This window comes from Pelophylax lessonae (genome assembly GCF_965119305.1).
Source record: "Pelophylax lessonae genome assembly, chromosome: 3".
NCBI classification, from domain to species: Eukaryota; Metazoa; Chordata; class Amphibia; order Anura; family Ranidae; genus Pelophylax; species Pelophylax lessonae.
The window spans coordinates 209,184,162-209,199,522 of record NC_138770.1 but is presented as its reverse complement, the minus strand read 5'-3'; the positions used below and the strand labels follow the sequence as shown (position 1 = coordinate 209,199,522).

Below are 15,361 nucleotides of genomic sequence, written 5' to 3'. Positions count from 1 at the left end.
CATGTCTGCATCTTCAACACCATTTGGAGATATTTCCGCCTATAAGAACCCCGCAATCAATCAGTAATTATAACTAACGCGATTCTAAAGGCAATTTTTTTTTGTACCTTAACGCATTCTCTGCATTGAGGTAAAAAAGCTTCCAATAGCCATGCCCTCCAGCATCCCCCCCCCCCCCGAGTCCCCTAGTGACCCAGCATTGTGCTCTGCTGCAGATCCCCCCACCCCCCATTTCTCTCCGCTCAAGCTTCACTAAGAGCAGTGGGAGCCATTGACTCCTGACTCCATTGACTCCACTGTGGAGACACTCAAATTTATTAGTGCTAGGAGACTGCAAGTTGCACAGGGTGCCGTGAAGGGGCCTTGCAGTTTACACATGCGTTTGCAAATGTGTGTCAACTAAACCCCTGTTTTTAACCTACATTGTTAGACAGGTTTATTCGGTTGGTGGCAAGACTGGTGGGTGAGTATACCAAACTAGGGGCTGGCTGTTTTCCATGCACCTCTTTTAGTCCCCCTTTCTTCAGTTTTTTCATGTACAGGGATGGAGATGCTAAGCATTACCTGCTTCTGCCTCATTTTAAAGTCCCAAACTGCCTATTTTTTTCTTGCCATTAACTCCTGCTGCTGTCAGTCCAATCCAGTGAGAAGGGAGCAGAGGGCGGGTCCGAGACATGCTGTGTGTGTCTATGGATGCACACAGCTTGGCTTTGGAGCACACCCATGTAAATGCCCCCACAGCAGCCAGCTTGCTATGGGGATCCCCCGGAGAAGAGGTAAAACAGGCTGTACCAATAGGGGACCCCAGGGGAGGAGGTAAGCGATTGCTTTATTCAATGCCATTGCACAAAGCAGGTAAATATTATATTTGTTATTAAAAAAAAAAAAAAAAACTTTTTTTTGAATGGGGCCATAAATCACTTTATGGCCCCATTCACACCCACTCTGTTTTTTTTTTAAAAAATTTTTAGAGCATTTTTTTCTGCAACAGCATAGGGCAGCCCATTCACTGCACAAAGGGGGTTTCCCCAATGTGCAACAATTGTGCCAAAGTAGCTTCTACACCTTTCTTTGCAGAGTCAGACTGGTAACATTTGATAGAAAAACTTAATTCGCTTCCCTAGCAGTGAAGTCTGGTGAATTTGGACAGCCAGATTACATGCATCTTTGGATACTATGTGAGGAATGTTAAAACGTCTGAATTATAAGCACATTTTTTATTATTCATCAGCCATGTTGAATCAACAAGATGATCAGGTCATTGTTATGATTCTATCATGCATTAGATTAATAGGCACCATTGTCCAGACATGAGTGTTTTATTACTCAATTTGTACTGTAAATGTAAGAAGATATCTTTTTAAATGTGCAAACAAAATGTTCCCCTTTTCATATAATGAACAGCTATTATGTTGAGGACACATAAGAAAGAGACTGTCATAGTATTTACCAAATATACCAGTATTTTTCTATGGAATTGTATGTGCTCTTCACATTTGTATTAACAAATTACTTTTTTATGGATAATCTGCTGGGATAGGTGCCTCAAGAGTCAGAATACTAATATTTCTCTACAATCCGTGTGGCACCACACCCATTACTTTGGACATTATATGCTGTATGTGGTAGATCTTTATTTCTAGGTCCTGGACTGATACATACATTTGTATAAACATGTTTTTTAACCATAGAGTAGCTGTTAATAGAAGTAGGGTCACTTATTATTGTCTGGCCTTTATTGTTTTAGATGCTGCTCACTGTGCCGATATGTATCCTGCCCGACCCGAAGAGCCTTCCATGTTACCAGCTGCAAGAAAACAGATATATGATCTGCTTACAAAATGGCTACAGTTATAAACACTGTATATGTTCTAGCCTCTTATGGGTGCTGCTTATACTTCCTACCCACATCAAACAAAAGGTTTATTAACCTATAAAGATTTTACAAACGACGTGATTGTTTTCCAGTCGTTGCTAATACAGCTTCCATCATGGCTTTGCATGCGTCAGCATACTGCGATCTGTTATTTAAAAAAACACTTAATGCAAATTATTCTGCATAATAAAATATGTTGTATCACATAAATGTAATTCTACCAGAGTTACATCTACCCTGCAGATGGCTTTCAACATATCAGATTATTTTTATGTCCACATGATCACACAGCATGTGACAGAATTTTGCTGTTTATAAAAACTTTTTGTTACTAGTCCTGGCTTTGATTTTTTTTTTTTTTTTTTGGTTGGGATGGTAATAAATTGTGTTTATTTTTTCAAAACGTCCTGTGTATTTTTCCATGCGCTCTCTCTCTGTATGTTTTTCAGTAATCTTTGTTGTTTTTGTCCCTTTTCCTATTTCAGAAGAGACATTTATGCAAAACTCTCTAATGAAAAAACTTGAACTACAATCTCCAGTGCTGCAACAAAAAACCTAGGGTGCAAAAATAGAATTTTTGTAAGAACTTACCGTAAAATTATTTTCTCTGAGTCCTCTGACAGTCGCCGCCCACTCATACAATCTGCACGTCTGGGTATTGGCCTTCTCCACAGGAGTAAGCTAGGCAGAAGATTTTGTTAGAATATTCACAAAAGCTTTGTATAGACACACCTACAGGGGGCTGTCCCTATGGTCAATACCCCCAGCTAGCTTCATTCCCAATTCAGTTTGGTAGCAAGCAGTATAGAGATCCACGAACCCCAAAAGAGGGGCGGGGGGGGGGGGGCGGAGACTGTCAGAGGACTCAGAGAAAATAATTTTACGGTAAGTTCTTACAAAAATTATATTTTCTCTTGCGTCCTCTGACAGTCGCCGCCCACTCATACAATCTGCACGTCTGGGATGTCCCAAATAGCAATGTGGATGTGAGGGGTGGGAAAACGTAACCGTCAAGAAAGGCAACGCAGCACTCAGGTCAGAGAAAAGAACCTTTTCTGAACCAGAAAGGTAAACACTGGGCAACAAGAAAGCTCAACAGGAGCAAAAACCCAGGAAAACAAATAAAACGGGGAAACCACAACAGGAGGAGACAGGCCAAAACTACCCTGTCTCCCCTAAGGCACTGCCGCACTCAAAACTTTGCGGCCAAAAGATGCATCCGCTGATGCCAAGACATCAAGTTTGTAAAATTTTGTAAAGGTATGCACGGACGACCAGGTCGCCGCTTTGCACACCAGAGTCACCGACACCTGATGGCGGAAAGCCCAAGATGCACTAATCGCAGTGGCATACCTAGAGCATTTGGCACCCGGGGCGGATCCTATATCTGGCACCCCCCCAACTTTAAAATGTAAAAACGCCCACAAAAATGTGTAATGTTTTCAAGAATATTTATTGCACAAATTTCACAGCCCCCATCACAGTGCCCCTTGCAGTCTGCCCTCCGTCTCTATAATCACAGTTCCCCCTTTTGCACTCTCTGCCTCCCCTGCACAGTCCTACCTTCAGCATAAATAGATAGCTAATATTATTAGCAATGTGTTTAAGTTTGAGTAAGAGATTGGAGACTTGCTAAAGGAGATGGTCCGAGACTGCAGACATGATACAGGAGATGGTCCGAGACTGCAGACATGGTACAGGAGATGGTCAGAGACTACGGACTTGATACAGGAGATGGTCAGAGACTGCAGGCATGATACAGGAGATAGTCAGACTGCAAACGTGATACAGGAGATGGTCAGAGACTGCAGACGTGATACAGGAGATAGTCAGACTGCAGACGTGATACAGTAGATGATCAGAGACTGCAGACCTGATACAGGAGATGCTCAGAGACTGAGGACATGATAGAAGATAGAAGAGCACTAGGGGGGCCAGAGAGCACAGGCGAAGCAGAGAGCACTGGAGGAGCTGAAGGGCAAGGTGGGGGGGGGGGACTGGAGAGAATTAAGAGGGGGTTTGGAAAGCATTGTAGGGGGGTTGGAAGGCGCAGGGGGTGGAGAGCACTGGGGGGGACAGGGAGCACTTGGGGGTGAGCAGGGAAAACCAGGGGGTGGAGAGCACTGGGGGGGACAGGGAGCATAGGGGGGAGGGAGATGAAAAGCACTGTGGGGAGCTGAAGAGCATCGGGGGGGGCGCTAAAGAACAGGGGGGTCTAGTGCACTGGGGGGGGCTAAGAGCACTGAGGGGGGATTAGGAGCACTGGAGGGGGGGTTAAGAGCACTGGGGAGCCAGCAAAAGAAGTTGTATAGGAAGGGGATGGGGCAACTGCATATAGATGAATTGATCTTTCCCTATTCTTCCTGCAGGAGGGAGAGGAGGAGAATCAGTTATTCAGTAGCTGCAGGAAGAATAGGCAAAGATGAATTCCTCTATATGCAGCTGCCCCATCCCCCTCCTATACAGCACACACACTTGGGCAATGGGCACTCCCCTTCTTCCCGCCAAGGCTCCGCCCCCTTCTTTTAGCCAAGGCTCCGTCCCCTTCTTCCAGCCGAGCCTCCGCCCTCTTCTTCCCACCGAGGCTCCATCCCCTTATTCCTGCTGCGGCTCTGCCCCCCCCCCCCGCTAGCAGCGCGGACTGAAGGAGCTGCCACTGCAGCTGCCTTCACACTGCTATACGGGATCTGTCAGAACAGGCCGGGCAGGACGCCGGCTGACACCCCCAGTGCGTTGCACCCGGGGCGGGCCGCCCCCCCGTTGGTACGCCACTGACTAATCGCTCTGGTAGAGTGCGCTGTGACAGGGAAAGGAGGTACCTGATCCCTAATTGAATAGGCCTGCACAATCGTCTGTCTGATCCATTTTAAAAAGGTTGCCGCAGATGCAGCCGTACCCTTCCGAGGTCCCTCAGGAAGGACAAAAAGACAATCCGACTTCCTGAAGGATTCAGTAGATGACAGGTAAACCCCGATTGCCCATACCACATCCAAGGAATGCAAGGCAAACTCCTTAGGATGCTTAGGCTTCGCACACAGCAGATGCAAATCCGAAACTACTTTCGGAAGAAAGGACTGATGAGGTCGTAAGACCACTTTATCCCTATGAACAACCAGATAGGGGGAGCGGCAAGACAGGGCCGCCAACTCCGACACTATGCGAGCAGATGTGATCGCCACCAGAAAGGCAACTTTCCGTGACAGCACCGGCAGAGTAATCTCCCTGATGTTCTCAAAGGGAGGGTTTTGCAAAACAGACAGAACCAAATTCAGGTCCCCAAGGAGGCAAGGGTGCCCTCCTAGGGGGAGCCAGATGACGCACCCCTCGAATGAAGGTGCAGATCAAGGAATTTGATGTCAAAGGGCGCTGAAAAAGAATGGCCAGTGCAGACAACTGGCCCTTAATAGTGGTCAGCGCAAGACGCTGCTCCACACCAGTTTGCAGAAAAGCCAACACTCTCGCCACCGAAAACGAGCGTGGATGGAACCCCTGCATCTCACACCAGGCGAAATAAGCCTTCCAGGTACGATAATAAATCTTACCTGAGGAGGCCTTCCTGGCCTTGAGCAAGGTAGGAATGACCACTGACGAGAGACCTCGGTCTCTCAAGACCTAGCTTTCAACAGCCACGCCGTCAAAGTCAGCGACTGTAAAGCAGGATGGAAGATCGGCCCTTGAGACAGAAGATCGTCTCTTAGCGGGAGCCGCCAGGGAGGCTCGATGACCAGTTGCCTGATGTCCGCGTACCAAGACCGACGCGGCCAGTCTGGGGCCACCAGAATCACCAACCTCGGTTCCAAGACCAGCCTGTGGAGGAATCTGGACAACAACTGAATCAGGGGGAAAGGCATAAATCAGCTGATACCGATTCCAAGGCACCACCAACACGTCCAAGGCGTCCGCCAGAGGGTCGCACGTTCGTGCGACGAACCTTCCCACCTTGTTGTTGAGACGAGACGCGAACAGATCCACGTCCGGGGATCCCCACCATGCACACAGCATCTGAAACCCCTCCGGGTGGAGGGACCATTCCCCTTGGTCCAGGATCTGGCGACTCAGATAGTCCACCTGCCAGTTCTCCACACCTGGAATGTGAACTGGCGAAATCATCGGGACCTGCGTCTCGGCCCAGGACATAATCTCGGCCACTTCCTTGTTGCCCGGGCACTCCTGGTGCCCCTTTGATGATTGATGTAAGCCACCGCAGTTGTGTTGTCCGTCTGCACACGCACTGGGCAGTCCCGAAGACGATACGACCAACGGAGCAAACAGAGCCTAATTGCCCGCAGTTCCAAGACATTTATCGGCAGGGAAGTTTCCCCCTCCGACCAAGAGCCCTGGGCAGACAACTTGCCCAAAACTCCACCCCAGCCCGACAGGCTGGCGTCCGTGGTGACCACAGTCCATAGCAACGGACGAAAGGACTTGCCTTCCTTCAGAGCCGGAGACTGGAGCCACCACAGGAGATCCGATCTGACTTGGGGGCTCAAAGCAATCCTTTCCAAGGACTGAGGATGCCTGTCCCACCGGACCAGAATCTCAGATTGAAGAGATCTCGTGTGAAACTGTGCAAATGGGATCGCCTCGAAAGCCAAAGCCGACACCATCAAGCCCAGGGACCGCATTCAGGTCCGAAGCGAGGAGAACTCGTCCCTGAGGGACCTGACCTTGTCCTGCAGGATCCGGAGCTTGTCCGCCGGAAGAAAGACCTCCGCCTGGGTGGAGTCCAGAATCTTTCCCAGGTAAGGGAGGCGAACAGAAGGGGACAAAGTCGACTTCTGAAAATTGACAGTCCACCCGAACTCCTGGAGCGTCTGAACCATGATCGACAGATCGAGCAACAGAGTGGCACTGGAGCTCGACCTTAATAGGAGATCGTCCAGGTAACGGAGGATGGCAATCCCCTGTACCCGCAACAAAGCTAGAACAGGAGCCAAAACTTTGGTAAAAACCCTTGGAGCCGAAGCGAGGCCGAAAGGCAACGCCACGAACTGATGCTCCTCCGCTATTGCGAATCGGAGGTACCTCTGATGACCCTCGTGAATAGGGATGTGTAGATACACATCCTTGAGGTCGATGGAAGCCAGAAAATCTCCTGGACTCAGGGATTCAGCCACCGACCGGAGGGACTCCATTCGGAACTTCTGAACCGCACAAAGCGGTTTAGAAACTTCAGGTCCAGAATCGGACGCACCTTGCCCTCCTTTCTGGGCAATGTGAAAAGATTGGAGTAAAAACCCCGACTTACCTTTGTCTTGTGTCTTGAAGGCACGAAAGGACCCCTGGTTAGGTTTAAAGGAGGGACCCCGCTTGCCGCGGAATGATTTTCCCCTTGGGGCAATTGACCAGGTCATCCAGAGCGTCCCCAAAAAGACGACTCCCCGCATAAGGGATGTCAGACACGGTCTTCTTGGAAGATTGGTCGGCCGACCAGCTTTTTAACCAAACGATGCGACGAATCGCAACTGCGACCGCTGAAAGATGTGCGACTAAAGGGGCCTCATCTAAGGCCATGTCACACAGGTATAAAACAGCCTGACCCATTTGATCCACCATCTCCAGAGAAGCTGGAGAGGCGGAGTCAGCAATCAGAGTGAGCTTAAGCGCCTTGGCCCACTCCACAACAGCCTGAGAGACCATTACCGAAGCGAACACGGGTTTCAGCAAGGAACCCGCTACCAGATAGATGTGGCGGGAAAGAGCTTCCACCCGCCTTTCCGCCGGGTCTTTAAACACCAGAGAATCCTCTGCGGGCATTAAAGTGGCCTTATTTAACCTGGACACAGTATGGTCCACCTTAGGAGCCGCAGTCCAGCGAGAATCCACTGGATCCGCAAAAGGATAACGGTACTGAAATCTCTTTGGCACCACAAAATTAAGTTTCAAATGACGCCTTTGTTCATACACGGTATCGTGAAACTCTGCAGGACAAGGAAAAACCTGACCCAGTTTTGGGCTTTGCGGGTCCCAAAGGAAGACCGCTTACCCAACAGGCGGGGGTCATCATCCAAATTTAAAGTGTGTTTAACAGAGCTAATAAGTGCGGACACCGCAGCGTGCGGTCCCGTGCTGATCCGGAGGAGAAATCCTCCTCCTCCACATCCGACTGTGAGGACTGAGACCCCTCAGGGGGTACGCTGTCCGTGGCAACCAAATCTGGCTCTGAATCGGAAGACTGAGAGGGCATAGGCCTTTTTTTAGAAGCCCGTCAGACATCAACAAATCCCCTTTTGACGCTAAAGTCGCAAGTGCAGCAGTAAGAGAGATTATAGCAGAGGATTCAGGAGTACCTGAACCCTCTACCAGATCTGGAGGGAATTTACTATCCTGGGACTCCAATTTAAATGACGCTGGCCCTTTAAAAAAATGAATGCTATTAGGAATGCAGGCCAGGAAACACAATAAAAGCCCCCCACAGTGTGCTATACTTGCAACGCTGCTGAATCGATCTGAGTGTGAAGAAAGAGGAAGTGACCTCACGCCTCTAGAGGCATACACAGCCCTGAGCCACAAGAAAATGGTTGCCAATACAAGTCTATGGGAAAAGCTCTGGGAAAATGGCCGCTGTCCACATAAGGACAATTTGCCCACACTAAAGATGGCGCCCGATCGGCGCTAACAGCATAGTAGAAAATGGCTGCTGCCCTCACAATGAGGCCAAACAGCCTGCCTACACCTAAAATGGTGGCCGCGCGGTTTTGCGCCAATTGCGGCCCCCACACACCATGTACTGTTCCCCAAATAGTTGCACAAGCACCTCAGGGACATAGGAGACCCCCGCAACCCCTCATACAGCGGTGTAACCACCACAGCGCCCCCGCAGGGACCGGAAAGGGACACACAGGGACCGCACCTACAGATATGAGGGGGACTTTACAGAACCCATACCGAACTGCCATCCCCATAAAACAGAGGACCCACATACACACCCCGACAGACAATGCAGGAGACAGAGGGGTAGCATGGTACTCCCCGGTCCAGCGAAAATGTGGGTACCGCTCTGTGACAGGAAGCCTCCCACTCTGAGTGGTGGTGCTGTCAGCCGAAGGGGACGCTAGCAACACGCGGGCATACCGCAGTTGAGAAATCCTAGCGAAAATAGCAACTTCGCAGGCTCGACCCTGAGGTCAGGAACATAGTCGTTTGCGGGGCTTGGGCGTACCGATAACCTGCTAATGCTCGATGGCAGGCTGGGATTCTGTAAGGCTCTAGAATAACCAGTGCGATTCCCAGCTCCGCAAATGCTGTAGTCTTCCGAAGTCCGACTAACTAAGCACAGGAACAAATAAAAATACTTTTCTAGAGAGAAAAAATAAAAAGAAGAAAGAAGGCTGAGACCACAGCCCCAGCCAGGGAAAAGCCAGCCTACTCCTAAGCTAGGCAGCAGCAAACTGAATTGGGAATGAAGCTAGCTGGGGGTATTGACCATAGGTACAGCCCCCTGTAGGTGTGTCTATACAAAGTTTTTGTGAATATTCTAACAAAATCTTCTGCCTAGCTTACTCCTGTGGAGAAGGCCAATACCCAGACGTGCAGATTGTATGAGTGGGTGGCGACTGTCAGAGGACGTAAGAGAAATACCTAATACAGCCTGACTGCCTGTCACAAAAAAAGGCAATAATAAGGCTTCAAAGCTGGAAGGGAGTTGGGTCAACTTGCTGGCTCATTGACGTGGAAGTAAACTCTTCTATGGTTTCCGTGCCAAGGAAACTGCCATCATGGCCTCTGTTTATTCTGCAATTGCCATGATGCTGCACATGTGATTCATTATGACACCAGCCATTGGATGGTTCGACAGTTTGGTTGAAAGCACAACCAATGTGACAGCTATAATTTCCGGCATGTTTTTTGAAACTATTAAATAGATGGGCTTACTTCTGATTTACCGCTTGTTGACCGCCCCACGTAGATTTACTGTGGCAGGGCGGCTTGGCTGAGCATAATCCCTTAAATCTACGGACATGCCGCCGGAGCTACACTCCCGCTGTGATTAGGCAAGCTAATGGATAGATAGGGGGCAGGTGAGCCTGGAGGTGGCCCATCCCTCCTAAAGGTAATTGGGGGCATAATGGATGGCCAGCTGATGGTATTACAGCAAAGGCATCCAGTATGTCCACTCACCAGTACACATTAACAACAAAGAAAATGGTCTCTGCCCCCCTCCTATTACTGGCCTTCATAGCAAAGAACACATGGAAGGCCAACGCACATGAAACAAACAAAAGTAAAATTCCCAGTTCAATTTGCTAGCCAGTTTGCTTACCAACCAGATTAACCTGTCTAACAGTTTGCGTCAAAACAGGGGTTTAGTTAGCACACATTTGCAAATGCATGTGAAAGCTGCAGGGCCACTTCACGGCTCCCTGTATACCTGCAGTCCTAACTCTAATGAATTTATAAGAGTCTTCACAGTGGAAGCACATGCAAGCTAATGGATAGATAGGGGGCAGGTGAGCCTGGAGGTGGCCCATCCCTCCTAAAGGTAATTGGGGGCATAATGGATGCTCAGCTGATGGTATTACAGCAAAGGCATCCAGTATGTCCACTCACCAGTACACATTAACAACAAAGAAAATGGCCTCTGCCCCCACCTATTACTGGCCTTCATAGCAAAGAACACATGGAAGGCCAACGCACATGAAACAAACAAAAGTACAATTCCCAGTTCAATTTGCTAGCCAGTTTGCTTACCAACCAGATTAACCTGTCTAACAGTTTGCGTCAAAACAGGGGTTTAGTTAGCACACATTTGCAAACGCATGTGAATGCTGCAGGGCCACTTCACTGCTCCCTTTATACCTGCAGTCCTAACTCTAATGAATTTATAAGAGTCTTCACAGTGGAAGCACATGCAAGCTAATGGATAGATAGGGGGCTGGGCATCCATTATGCTCCCAATTACCTTTAGGAGGGATGGGCCACCTCCAGGCTCACCTGCCCCCCTATCTAGTCCACTGTGAAGACTCTTATAAATTCATTAGAGTTAGGACTGCAGGTATACAGGGAGCCGTGAAGTGGCCCTGCAGCTTTCACATGCGTTTGCAAATGTGTGCTAACTAAACCCCTGTTTTGACGCAAACTGTTAGACAGGTTAATCTGGTTGGTAAGCAAACTGGCTAGCAAATTGAACTGGGAATTTTACTTTTGTTTGTTTCATGTGCGTTGGCCTTCCATGTGTTCTTTGCTATGAAGGCCAGTGATAGGTGGGGGCAGAGGCCATTTTCTTTGTTGTTAATGTGTACTGGTGAGTGGACATACTGGATGCCTTTGCTGTAATACCATCAGCTGGGCATCCATTATGTCCCCAATTACCTTTAGGAGGGATGGGCCACCTCCAGGCTCACCTGCCCCCTATCTATCCATTAGCTTGCATGTGCGTCCACTGTGAAGACTCTTATAAATTCATTAGAGTTAGGACTGCAGGTATACAGGGAGCCGTGAAGTGGCCCTGCAGCTTTCACATGCGTTTGCAAATGTGTGCTAACTAAACCCCTGTTTTGACGCAAACTGTTAGACAGGTTAATCTGGTTGGTAAGCAAACTGGCTAGCAAATTGAACTGGGAATTTTACTTTTGTTTGTTTCATGTGCGTTGGCCTTCCATGTGTTCTTTGCTATGAAGGCCAGTAATAGGTGGGGGCAGAGGCCATTTTCTCTCTTTTGCGAGAGTGACCCAGGTTTGTCAGATGACATGTACAATAAGTTGTTAGACAGTGCTTTTATTAACCAGTTTTCGGTTGCTATAAATGCTACTTTAGATGGTTGATTAAGACTTTTACCATGGAATAATTCTTGTTTTAAAGCCTCCATTCTCTTTGGAGGACCAAAGAAGTTCAAGTGGGGGGAGGATGTAGCCTGGTCACAAGGCTAGTGTTGTTCAGACTGTTGTTCTGTTAATAAAGTTTTACAAGATATTGACTCGTGAATTATGGGAGATATAGTTCTGGGAGGAGCAAGGACCATAGACTGCCCGTAAGATTGGACTCTTCTCCCAGGGAGCAGTGTGATTCAAAGAGCCTGCTGGGAGTGTATTTATAAAGGGGGGCAGGACCAACACTCCCTCTCTTGCCTTGAGGACAGCGCGCTGTGAGGAGGGATAGAGCTGCTGTGGAGTGCAGAAGGGTAGGCCGGAGGCCTAGCGCAGGACACCGGAGTCAGAGTGAGCGGTGCATGTAAGGATCTCGATTGCGTGGCTGAGTGGAAGGATGCCCTGAGAGGCCGTGAATGTCACAGCAGAGAGCGGAATGTTGTTGGAGTGGACTGTGGAACAGAGTTCGTCACATTGGGTGAGAGAAATCCAACTTAAAGTAACTACTATACTTCTAGTCTGAGCCAGGGCGGGACTGCAGAACTGTTCTAGCAGAGAGCCATATTAATTCTAACGATCACCACAGGACACTGTAGCTCTGCATAGTGCATGGCGGATCAGAAGGCCTTGCCCCTCCTTCCCAGTGCTATATTGACTGCCAACTGCGGAGTACAGAAATCTATCTTCTTCCTTTTCTGTTTGGATTACAATTACTGGTAATTACCGTGGGGATTACAGTTAATTAATCACCTGCTGAAGACGTATGCTTACGAAACGCGTACAGCGCGTCGCATCACTTCCGGTTACGGCATTTTGGCGTGGATCGCATTGCGTTCCAGACGCACGATTTATCGCTTGTTTGTTACTTCACGAATGTGAGTACCTTTTACTTTGTTTCGCCAATAAAAACCCTGTTCGACAGTATTACACTATGTGCCTTTCCCTCATTTCATACCGCTTTGATGCCCACTACCTGTCCCACTGAAACGAGCTGACCTACCGTGGAATCTCGGAGCTATCATCCCATACTGGCAGGACCCCACCAGATCCCAGCCATCTTTCTCTAGGAACCCTTCCCTAGCCTGGGACCTCCCAGGGACCCTCAAGTACGTCCATCTCAGGACCCACAAAGGGAGCAAGGACCTATCTACAGGATTACCATCCATTTACATACCCGCTTTATACCCCTGTGTGGGGTGGGTATTTCTGGTGAGTGGGCTACCTACTAAAGGGGTCACGTAGCACCTCACCACCCACCACTGGGTCACTCAGTGTGTAATATCTACACAAGGATGGCACCCACTTTCCATCAATTATTGGACTTTTTTAGTCACCTAATCACCATTTATATTTACTCCAAATATTATTTATCACCTAATCACTTTATAATTACCATCCACCATTTTATTCTAAACTAAATCACTTTATATCATTGTTTCTCACTCTATTTATTATCTGCATCCTCATCCAGTATATTTATTTATTCAATTTGTATATCTGGTTACGTTCACATTATATTTATTTATTCATCTATATATGTGCACTTGTCACATTTGGACACCTTTGCACATGTCACTTTGATCTATTTTAATAATTTATTTATTTATATATGCAGTTTATATATTGCATTGTTCTATATACTTTGGACACCCTTGCCGGCGAAGACTAGTGAGGCCTCACTCATCCAGGAGACTCTTGCAATCTAGCATAAAGGGAGCCCCTGAGAGTATTCAGAGTGCACTCTGATAGTTAATTTGGTGCAGATATATTAGTACTACTAAGAAGTTAATAATAGTACAGTTATTCTTTAAACACTGTCGAATCTTGGTTTGTGGTCACTCTTGCATTACAAATAAGAAATAGTGTGTATACAAAATCACAAAATCACAAAGCATTAATCCATCAGTATATATTAATAAATATATATATATAGGATTGTTCTTTTGATCCTGAGTGTTGAACCCTACTTAAAGAGGAAGTAAACCCTCCTCAGGAAGTTGTACCTATAGGTAAGCCTATGATAAGGCTTACCTATAGGTACTGTAAATATCTCCTAAACATGTACGGTTTAGGAGATATTTACCTTTAATGCAGCCAGTGACGTCACTGGCGCATGCGCTCTGAAGGAACGGCTGATCGTGCCGTTCCTTCAGAGCCCCGTGCCGTGACCGTCGGCTCCCGCGCGCGTGCGCGGGAGTGACGTCACCGCGGCTCCGGCCAATCAGATGGCCGGATGCCGCGATCCCGGAAGACGGGCGACTGAACATGTCGCTCGTCATACAGGTAAGAGAGCGGCACGGCGGGGGCTCGTTCTAAGGTAAGTATTTCATAATGAGCTAGTATGCGATGCATACTAGCTCATTATGTCTTTCTCTTGCAGGTTGTAAGAAAAAAAACATTTTTTTGAACGGGTGTACAACCTCTTTAATCACAGGTTGGGGATTCAGGATCTGTTTGTCATTGATGTTCTTGTATTAATTGTTTTATTGATACTGTTTGTGCATTTTTCTAAACTCAAGCTAAAGATTAGTAAACCTGATTCTTTTTTGCAAATTGTGGTAGTTTTCAATCATTTACAATGACAGAACCTATAGTGTCAAGTGGGTTGGACAACGTTCAGGGCAACTGAGGTGAGGAGGATGTGTCTACATTTAGCTACTCCCCAGGGGGCAGGGCTACATCCATATAAAATATTTGCTGTGTTGGATCTAAAGTTGGGAGAGACAGAAGCATTCACCAACACTGACAGACCCTCTTGTCTGGAGATCTGCACAGGTATCTTCACAAGATATAAGGAGCCTATTTCCAATTTTTTGGTGAGTGACTTAATGATTCCCAGTAAAGGAGGAGTTTATTCGGACTGTGTATGGACTTAATCTGGCTGTTTTTGTTAAAAGAAAAATGAACACAGTTGGATTCTGTATGAACTTGTTTTGAGCATCATTATCTAACTGTGAAGCATCACACTATTAATTGGTGTGGTATGATTGTTAGAAGTGCTGCAATTTATATTGCCTTTAATTACCATGCTTGTGGGATGTCTTAAATCTGCCTGTAAAGTTGTGCATCTGTAGGATGCACTACAGCAAAAATGATATTTACCCTGCTGCTCAATTACATTTTTGTGTGGCTTGTTTTTTTATTTGTACAATTTTCTGAAATATAAACACATTTTTTATAATGCATCAACCATGTTGAATCAACAAAATGATCAGATCATTGTTATGATTCTATCATGCATTAGATTAATAGGCACCTTTATCCAGACATGAGTGTTTTATTACTGAATTGTACTGAATTTGTACTGGACTTTTGTGCTGTAAATGCAAGAAGACATCTTTTTAAATGCACAATCAAAATGTTCCCCTTTTCATATAATGAACAACTGTCCTGTTTAGGTCACATAACAAAGAGACTGTCATAGTATTTGCCAAATACACCAGTATTTTTCTACGGAATTGTAAGTGCTCTTCACATTTGTATTAATAACATTTTGGAGAAAATATTGGGTAATTGGCGCTGCCTGTATTGAGGGTTGCAGTAAATAAATAAGTACACTGTGGTGTGTATATAAAATGTAGTGTACAATAAATTAGCAGTGCAACAAGTAAATATACACAATAAAAATATAAAATCAACGTATGAAAATGCAATAATTAATAAATAACCCCGTGATAAG

General features: G+C 46.9%; 1 protein-coding gene across 1 annotated transcript in view; it reads left to right on the top strand.

Annotated features, from left to right (window-relative positions):
• The window catches only part of LOC309550965 (putative serine protease K12H4.7), a 111,303-nt gene extending 109,398 nt beyond the window's left edge, over positions 1–1,905 (top strand). Inside the window, exon 9 of the mRNA XM_082251379.1 lies at positions 1,748–1,905. Within this exon, the coding sequence (XP_082107505.1) occupies positions 1,748–1,857 (110 nt within the window). The 3' untranslated portion in view covers positions 1,858–1,905. The remainder of the gene's footprint in view (positions 1–1,747) is intronic.
• Positions 1,906–15,361: the final 13,456 nt, after the last annotated feature.